At 42.0% G+C, this 9,628-nt stretch overlaps 1 protein-coding gene across 1 annotated transcript; it reads left to right on the plus strand.

Moving 5' to 3' along the window:
- Positions 1-5,359: 5,359 nt before the first annotated feature.
- LOC118427553 (prokineticin receptor 2-like) lies at positions 5,360-8,069 on the plus strand. Its single transcript, XM_035837390.1, has 2 exons — positions 5,360-5,789; positions 6,692-8,069. The coding sequence occupies exons 1-2, from the start codon at positions 5,371-5,373 to the stop codon at positions 7,377-7,379; spliced, it is 1,107 nt and encodes a 368-aa protein (XP_035693283.1). The 5' UTR covers positions 5,360-5,370; the 3' UTR covers positions 7,380-8,069.
- The last annotated feature ends 1,559 nt before the right edge of the window (positions 8,070-9,628 follow it).

The raw sequence follows: 9,628 nt of genomic DNA on the forward strand, positions 1-9,628 counted from the left end.
AGCTTTTTTTTTGTTTGCTGATCATAACTGGGTAGCGTGCGTAGTCCAGTGGTTAGCGGCCCTGCCTCTGGAACTAGAAGCCGTGGGTTCGATTCCGGCTGTGTCGCTCACTCGACATGCATGCTACTGGAAAGGGTTGCAGTCCTTAGAACAGGATGTTAAGCCGTGGTCCACTGTTAATTGTGCTTGTCGAAAAGAGCTAGCAAGGGGAATTTCCCCGGTACAATGAACCTGTAAATACTGTACATAGCGTCTGTCCTCTCTCTCACGACCAGTGGAAGACTAGCTCTTCAGTGAGCTAAAACTGGATCGAGATCACTTTCCTTTTTCCTTTAACTGCAATGCAGCTTGGCTACTGCTCACTTTTATAAGCAAGCAAACCGGGTACCTATCAAAACAGGGCAGTTGACATAGACTACTTCGCTCCATTTCTAAGTTAAGGTGCACTCTCACTGCGCTTTGGGCAAGCTTGCGGCATTGCTGCGTTCGTTCACTGCGTCGTTGTTTTATCATTTTCTCCGATTTTTCATTATTCAGATATTGCTTAATACGTAAAAGTATGACATAGAAGACGACAAAATACACAAAACGTAAGAAAATTCGTCCTTTATCTTTGAAATTCGTTGAGCATCTTCCGAACCCAGTAATGCCGCAAGCGTGCCCCACGTCCGGCGAGAGTGCACCTTTAGAATACGTAACTGTGAGTGCAAACCTGGATTTACAAAGGATATGCTGTTAATGCCGAGAAGGGGGAGCCATAGGCGGCGCAAGTAGAAGGCAGAAGGGTAATGTCCGCGTTGGTTTTGAGTTCATAAAACCACCGCAAACGTTTCTGCATCGACAGTACCTAAGCTGGTCTTGGATGTAACACGTTACGTACGTCGGTTAATTCGTATGTGTCCTGTTTGTATACGTAGTGCACTAGTGTAGCCATCTATTTGTGTGCTTATAGAAGCTTGCAATGCTGTAGACTGTGATGTAGGCCGGCGAAGTTGATTCTTACTAATTATAATCTCTATTGTGGGTGAGAATACCGAAAAGCCTCTTATGGTTTGGCTTGACAGTACTAATTAATTGTATATATACATGTTCATTTTGTATTGTATATTCATATATCTGTGGTCACGATACCAGCCTCGCTGCCTAGTGCCCGCAGTGTATTGTTTTGTTACAACTTGAATAAAGACAGTACATAGCCGAACACCCATGCCAGTCGTGGCTTTTTCACCCTTACATCAATACGGCTTGAAAGTAGCAACGTTCTTCAAATTTATGGGCCATGCGATCACTGATTATACCACGCTCCACATCATAGGAAGGTCGTTTAGGTCGAGGCAGCTCATCTGTGCACAATGTTAGTTCAGCACACGCGCACCACCTGCAGAAGATTTTTTCAAAGAAGGAATGATACCACAGATGAGCAAGGCAGTTAAGGGTGATTGTTACCGTGGTGCCAACTTAAAATCCGTGAAAATCTTCATTGTCTTGAAAATCTTTACCCAATCTGGAATTCATTTGGGTAAAGGGTAAATAAAGTTTAAGCATTCCCATTTTAAGTTAGTCAAAATTTGTTCCGTTCACCAGTCAAGTTGGCGTAAGGACAAATGGGAGTTGTTCGGCCCTGCATGCCCTACGCGGATGGATACAGGAGTAAATAGGAATTTCTTTTACTAGAGTCAGTTGGTCTACTCCCTGCTTTCTCTGAAATCTATCAAGTGGACCCTTGTGACTTTCGGATGGAGAAGAACTGTTGCAATTTACGTAAGTTTGGGTACTAAGTACTAGGTCTTGCTTCAGTGCTTTCTACGCCTGGCCCCAAAAGGCAGACCTACAGTAACTAAGATGTCCAACATGATCTCTGCAACTGTCGCAAAACCAAGCAAGTGGGATGTAGGCATAGGAGGAAGCATCTACAATTAATCCCACATGCACCGGAGGTTTCCTCACACGTGCTTATCATGACAGTGTACAGTACAGCACTTTGACAGCTTCAGATAACCTTTCATGCCAACTAGGAAAAATCAGTAACTTATAGTACGCTTTTCTGTTGGCAACTCTTGGTAACCAATGTTAAAGTATGTGCGTAAAAGTATAGAAGGTGTGGCCTCTTACGTCTAGAGATGAGCAGTTCAATGTACAGTCCATGCCCTGTACGATGAGAGAGGACAGCTGTGTCTGGTGATGTAGCAACTTTCTTTGTCTTCAAGTTTCAGTCAGAAGAAACGTTGAACAATGTGAATTAAGAGTAGCCTCCTTCGCAGACTTCGCAGACTGGGTTTTTTTTTTTGGGGGGGGGGGGTCAACGTTGCCCAGGTACTCCTACGCGGGCAAAGGGAGTATGCCGAGGAAGGAAGTTTGCCGTGAAAGGGAGTTTGCCGTGGAAGACAGTTTTTCTAATTCCACACACCCTCCCCAAATAGAGGGAATAGTGCGTTAGGGGAGTCGGCCGGGCATAGGAGACAGGATTCTACAATTTGACCAACAACATACGAAGTCTGGTAGAGGCTAAACTGTAACCAAATTGGAAGAAATGAAGTTTCTCTGTGCTTCACGGAGTAGGACACTTGTCCAGCAACGTGCTCTCTATCTCAATGGGACGTAACGTGGCTGGATCAAAACTTGTTCTGCCGAGTATAATTGACCCCTAGAGAGCGATTAGCAGAAACGGATATGCCACTTTGTTACAGTTTAAATGCAGATGTGGCTAAAGCAACTATTGTGTCATACGTCTTCTAAATTGGTTGGCATTTACTTGAAGTGCACATGTGGTCCCCACCAACGCACAATAGAACTTAATAAGCATCACTTAAACCATTTGCTGACAATGGCACTTTTTAAATCCCCTACGTGGAATATATACCAAATTCAACCCAAACTTTCTTACATTCACTGACAAAACAGTACAAATTTTAACATCATAAAACCCACACATATAGAAGAGGGGGATCTCTCGTCTTCCACTGTCTTCGAAAAAGGAGTCGTCAAACCCGGCCAATAACTCAGGATCTAGAGTTAGCTTTTACTAGCTTTAGACTAGAGTAGACACACGTGATATTGTTTTTACACTGTTTGAATCTCTTATGTTACCTGTAATTAGCACACGGGCAAGAATTTGCAATAAACTTTACTATATTCAGTCCATTATCACTTTGATGCGATTTTGTATGTGAATGGCAATATCAATATGCCATTGAGCTGAATCTACTAGCGTTGGTACCTGGCCACTAACCTGTGATACTTGGGGCATTTGATAATTATGTAAAACTTTGTAACTGGTTCAAATAGCCCTGCCTCCTTGCGTAACGATTACTATGTAAAGGAATATCTCAGTATTATTCTAATCTTAAAGCTGTGGTTTCTTCTTTTAAAGACGTCAAAGTGACAGTAGACTAAAGTAGTAAATAAAAATATGTGTTTTGAACAATTTCTATCGTCCTGAAATCAGTAACTGCCTCTTGTCGTTTCAATGATGCCAATATCTTGAGCTGTATTCATTTGAATCTATCTGACTAAATAATTCGGAATGGTTATCTTAACCTTTTCTTTTTTTCCCCTACCTCTGACCGCCTGGACTTGATAAGATAGTCCTCAAACTAATGAGCGCATTGATTTTTTGTCAGCCACCCTGTCACTTGGGCGGGTTGGCGCGTCCTGATTCCGTCAGTGTGACAGGTGGCGCGTATGATAAGCATGAGGAATGGTGGCGTCGGGACCCAATTAGCATTGCCGGCGCTATAACACGCCTCATGGCGTTAGACAGGAGAGTAATGAGACCAACCGAGAGTGGTGTGACCGTCCCTGTCCCTTACCGCTTAGTCGAAGTTAGCATGTTTTCTGTTACTTGATGTTTGTCATCTTATTACCTCCTTGAGGTATTGTTTTTGGCCTGTCTGAATGTATCTGTTTGTGCGTGTGTGTCTCTTTGTGTTTCCGGATATTTTTCGTCAGCATTAGATAAGACAAAGATCAAGGTCATGTCTGGGAAATCTAGTGATTATCCTTCGTATTGCAGCAGAACGTCCGGTTTTGGTATCTGTTTCATTGACATTGTCTTGTTTTTTTTCTTGACAGCATTTGCTTGAAAGAAAAGTGTTGTAGGTTTGTGACTAGAGAAACCTGCTCGTCAACTGCAGAGTTATTTTATTGCATGTAATTCGTTAATTCGAATGGCAGTTTTGTGTTTTTTTTTACCATAGAGGACAACACTAGCAGCTTCACTACGTCCACACTGTCCTTAACAAAATAAGACAATAACAAAACTTTTGCGTTTGGGATGCTCAAGCTCTGTTTCAGCGTATAAGCTCAATGGCCAGTTTTAATTGTGATGCCAGCCCTCTATTCAGGAAACTAAGCCAGCAATACATGCAACAGTGTATACTTGACCTTCTCAGAGTAACATTATACAAACAGACATCCATTATCGAAAGCTCTAGAGCATTTCCAGTCTGCGTCATGGCTGATTACCCCTTAGCTACCTGGATACACCATTTACCAAGTTTAACCAACCGTATTTTTAGAACATTTCGTGCACTTATAAGCGTTATCATCTGGCCACGTGCCAATAGAGAGTAGCAATGTCTCAATATTGCCTGTACTTGAGTTGACCTGTCGGTCAGTCTATTGTAGGCTCTGTGCCTGGGTTACTCTGGTCAATCGATTTCAGAAGAGGGATGTAAGCTTTAACATAGGTAATGACATTGGATGAAAACTCAAACCTGCATTTCATTCTCTCGGGCAGAATGACTAACATGATTAAGGTCTCAAATTGACACTGCTCTGTTCTTCTTCTTCGTAGTGTTTAGGTGGCCACCATCAACTTGCAATACTAACTCCCGTGCTCAAACAAGAGAAGCTAATTGACCCATTTTAGCATCATTTGTGTCTAGAAGTTGTCTGATTTATGTTTTATTTTGACATTAAAAAATCAACCCAAAGTTTTTTGGTTAGGAAGAAAACCTGCTGATCTACAGATCCTGCTCAGTGCTACTGACGAAATGTATTGGATAATACCTGAAACGTTTTAAAAACCTATATCCATGTGCTTGCTAAACTGTTACCTTGCTCAAGGTGGTGTCTCACTGCACTTGCGTCAAGCTTGAGTCACTGCGGGGTTCGTTCACTGCGTCACTGTTTTGTCATTTTCTCCGATTTCTTTATAATTCAGATATTGCGTAATACGTAAAATTATGATTTAAAAGACGACAAAATACACAAAAAGTAAGAAAATTCGTTCCTTATCTCTGAAATTCGTTGAGTATCTCGCCGTGACGCAACCGTGACGCAAGTGCAGTGAGATACCACCTTTATCTTACAGCAATTCATCGACGCAAGGATGACTAATCGTTACATGTATTTTGACAGGCCGTAGCCATGGATGAGAACGTCACAGAGATCGATCTCTCCGAGCTCTACGACGACATTTACTACATGCTGGGACAGGAGGGTCAGACCAAGGTGCACACCATCGAGCATGCCTCCATCACTCTCCGCGTCATCCTCGGGTTGGTCTACAGCCTCATCATCCTCATCTGCGGTATCGGGAACCTCCTGCTCCTCATCGTGATGGGGAGGTACAAGAAAGCACGGACCACCACGAACCTGCTCATAGCCAACCTGGCGCTGTCAGACTTCGTGGTAGCCGTGCTGTGTATCCCCTTCGACCTGGACTATTACATCATCAACGAGCGAGCCTGGAACTACGGACCGCACATGTGCCGGCTGGTCAACTACGTCAAGATGGTCTCTCTCTACGTGTCCACTGATGCTCTACTGGTCATCGGAGTCGACAGGTAGGAAAAGTTCATACTCCGAATCCCATTAACTATCTACAGAAATTGACTAACTTTATTGAGATTCAAAACTGAAATATTACCGGCATTCCCTCCCCACATCAAGAATATTGATTATTTTGTACAAAGGGAAGATATCCTATAGGAAATAGCATAAAAGAATGTCGGAATTACATTCTGAAGGATTAACCATCCGGATGAACAAAGTGACACGATGTTTGAAGCAGGTTCTAGTGGTAGTCAATCGATGTTTCGATCCACTAGAATGTATGCTAACGGCACCATGCAGAGATCTAGGGTTACTAGTGATGCGCTTCACAAAGGCCGCTGACATCTATATTTGTAGTCACCGTTACACAGGCTTTCAGCTATCCGCTTAAGTGTCTGGGAAGTACAATGAAACTATAGTGCACGCCAGGCATAGAGGTTGTCTCCATAGACATCCAAAGAGTTGCCAAAGAAGCTTTACATATGTATAGAAAGTTCACCCGATACGTGTGCTACGCCGAAGGGCGGTTATAGATACTGATACAGATACAGATACCTGACGACTATAGAAAACGTAAAAAAAAAAACAATTCACTGTAAGGTTGCACAATGTTTTTTACTTCCCAATCCGACAAGGATGATAAAATTATGATACGAATCCAGACGCCGAATCATACGTTAAAAGCGCTAGTATGTCGCCACTAAGAAGTAGGAACTGCACAGAGTGAGATTTCTACCATAGATTATTTTGGTCAATCTGTTAGCAAACTGAGCGGGTAGTTCCTGCCTCAAACGAGTGATTTTAAGAGTAGCTTCACAAGAGTAATAAAACGAACGGTTCTAGTCGTGAAAGCAGTTTGAAATCAGCCATTTTGCATTGACTAAAAGCCACTGTTTCCACATTTTGTTTCCAGATACATGATGATCCTTCATCCCAACCGACAGCGGATGGGGAAGAAGAGCGCCATCTTGGTGTCCATTGGCGTTTGGGTCCTCTCCATGCTGATCGCCATCCCCTCGGCAAAGTTCTCCAAGATGCAGCCTTACTCCAACGAGACGCAGTTTTTCTGCGGGGTGGTGTGGGACGTCCACGTGGAGACCGCCTCCAAGTGGTACTTTGGTAGCATGCTGGTATGCCAGTTTATCCTGCCTGTTGTCATCATGGCGTTCTGCTACCTGGCTGTCGTGTGGCAGGTCTTCCACAGGGAGCCTCCGGGAGTGGTAACAGAAGCCCACCGGGCCACCCTACAGCGATCCAAGAAGAAGACACTCCGCCTTGTCGCCATGTTGGTCATGTTCGTGTTGTGTTGGGCTCCATACTACATCTGCACGGCCATCAGGGACTTTCACGACATCCTGAACAACAACCCCATGAATACCAACATCTTCTACGCCGTGGAGGCAACGGCAATGGGGAACAGCGCCATCAACACCTGCGTTTACGTGGCCTTCAACGGAAACGTCATCCAATACGTCACCAAGTTTCTGCAGGAATGTTTCGGACCGCCCAAGAACAATGATGGGACGATCGTAACCTTCAGATCAAGACAAGCTACCGAACCGACCAACGTGACAGAGTTTCCTCTCAGTAACACGACTTGAAGAAAGTTCACACCTTCAGTGTCAATGTGAAGGCACCCTGACACAATGAGCCTAAGATTTGTACATGTGCCCTAAAGACTGTCAGATTTCTATCTGATTATATCATTACATGACAATCCCATTTCAGTCTGTCAGTGTGTCAGTGAGAGGCACTTGATAAACGTTAGGCTGTTTTCCAGGGACTTGGTTTGTTTTTCATTAATATAGCTTGTCTTGACAGGCTGATGCATTGACATTCATCTGATATCATACTGCCAATAGATTATCATAACACCAAAAGTAATCTGATCTTTTTTCATCGCCAAAGAATTATTTTAAGAAAGGTACTTACTCTCCTATTTAACCTGCATTTCATGATATATTTGACACATTTCCCATTTCTGTATTTAGTTTTATTTTTAAGCATGGCAGTGCAATTCTACTGACTCACTAAATCAGTGTACTCCGGGTTTAGACATTTTCATACAGTGAAGAAGACTCGTTTAGAGCTGTAAGACGATAGTTGGGATAGACTGCTTGTGCATTTTAACCAGGTACCACAGAAAAACGTGCGAAATGAAGAAATAATGGCAGAGCAATTATCTAGAAATAACATTTCATACCTTTATCATAAGAGAGGCCACTGTTACTTGAGATATATTGTACTCTTGATAATAGAATACACAGGAGATGTAAATCTAAACAAGAATGAAATTTACGTAGAATTCGAAAATGTACTTTGAACTGAGAAAAAAATATTAAAGAGGAACAATCGTAATTCGAGAGTAATGCTCGTATATAGTTGGCCTTATGACTGTGTATCTTTTCCCCATAGTTTGTGCGTATTACAAGTGGCTTTCTTTTAGATTATGCGCCAGGGCCGAAGAAATTGTGATACTGAAATCTTGAACGGGTTTTTGCCACCCGTTGGTGTATATGTACAACCATACTTGCTATGTATATATTTGTAAATATACGTACGTGACAAGAGTACATCCACATCGCCTGCACTTGCACTTACCTATATGGAAAGGTATCCAGATATTTCAGACATATCGTTAGTAAGATGGTTGTTTGTTCAAATAACAAATGCTTTCTATATGACTGTGTATATATTCAATTGATTATTGCATATTGAAATGTGTTTCAGTATGTTTTGTAAAGTGATGACAATCAAGGTTGGGTAAAGCGTTTGTAATGTAATTTTTTTGCGTGAAGTAATTAGTAGTTTTATTGGACAAAACTTTGTGGATTACACATACTAGCCATAGATACTGTCAGGTATTCCGCAGTTGAGATGTTTTTTCGAATTTAGCTCATTGTTGAGCGCTGTTTGCTTGACATCGCTGGATCACTCATTCGGATTTAGAGCCATACTTTTTAATCAGATCAACAGGATACGGATTAACGTCAAATAGATTAATACCAGAGGATTTACCAAGTACAAAATATCGGTTGAAAGTAAGAAGACTTTCTTTATATATTTACTTCCTTTGTAAATATGGTGACAGGATGCATATTCTAGACTTGTTTTTGTCACTGTCTGTGGAATCTTATAAAATATTTTGTATTTTCTGTTTCGGTAACAGTCAGTGTAAAGGTGTTGCTTTCTACAAGGAATGAAGAACTGATGGCTAAATGATCGATTTATTTATTGATTGATTGACTGATTTTCTGTCATTTTGATTTGGGTTGTCAACCGGATTAAACCGATAAAAATCAAACTGGTGCGAGATTTGTTTTTCCGAAAGAAAGTACCGTGTTTACCAGGTCAGTGCGCTCCGTTTCACTGCACTTGGGGCACCGGCGCGGCACTTCGGGGTTCGTAGATGACTCGATAAATTTTAGACTTTAATAACGAGGTTTCTTTCGTTACGTTTTCTGCGTTTCGCGGTCTTCTAAGTCATACTTTTACGTATTACGCAATATCTAAATTATTTAAAAAAAAAACGTCCAAAATGACAAAACAGTGCTGCAGTGAACGAACCCCGCAGTGCCGCAATGGTGCCCCAACTGCAGTGAGATACCACCTTAACTGTATCACTGCTGGGAGTTGACGGAACCTTACCATCATGTTTCTTATCAAACTTGAGGAGCAAACAGCTTGTAATAACCTATGTGTCAGATAAGGAACCCAGGAGATTTTACAATTACAAGTTAAAGCGCTGTCTCTTTCATCAGATATTAATAGGACCTGTTATGCAATGGAAAATTACCCCTCAAGACAATACTAAAATATCTCCTATATCAACACTATCATTAATGTAATA

This window comes from Branchiostoma floridae, chromosome 12 (assembly GCF_000003815.2).
Source record: "Branchiostoma floridae strain S238N-H82 chromosome 12, Bfl_VNyyK, whole genome shotgun sequence".
Lineage (NCBI taxonomy): Eukaryota > Metazoa > Chordata > Leptocardii > Amphioxiformes > Branchiostomatidae > Branchiostoma > Branchiostoma floridae.

Excerpts from the sequence above, each read along its gene's own strand:
- LOC118427553 (XM_035837390.1), top strand. The coding sequence starts at position 5,371 with ATGGATGAGAACGTCACAGAGATCGATCTCTCCGAGCTCTACGACGAC. Across the intron at positions 5,790-6,691 it reads CTGGTCATCGGAGTCGACAG|ATACATGATGATCCTTCATC; the intron begins GTAGGAAAAGTT and ends TTTTGTTTCCAG.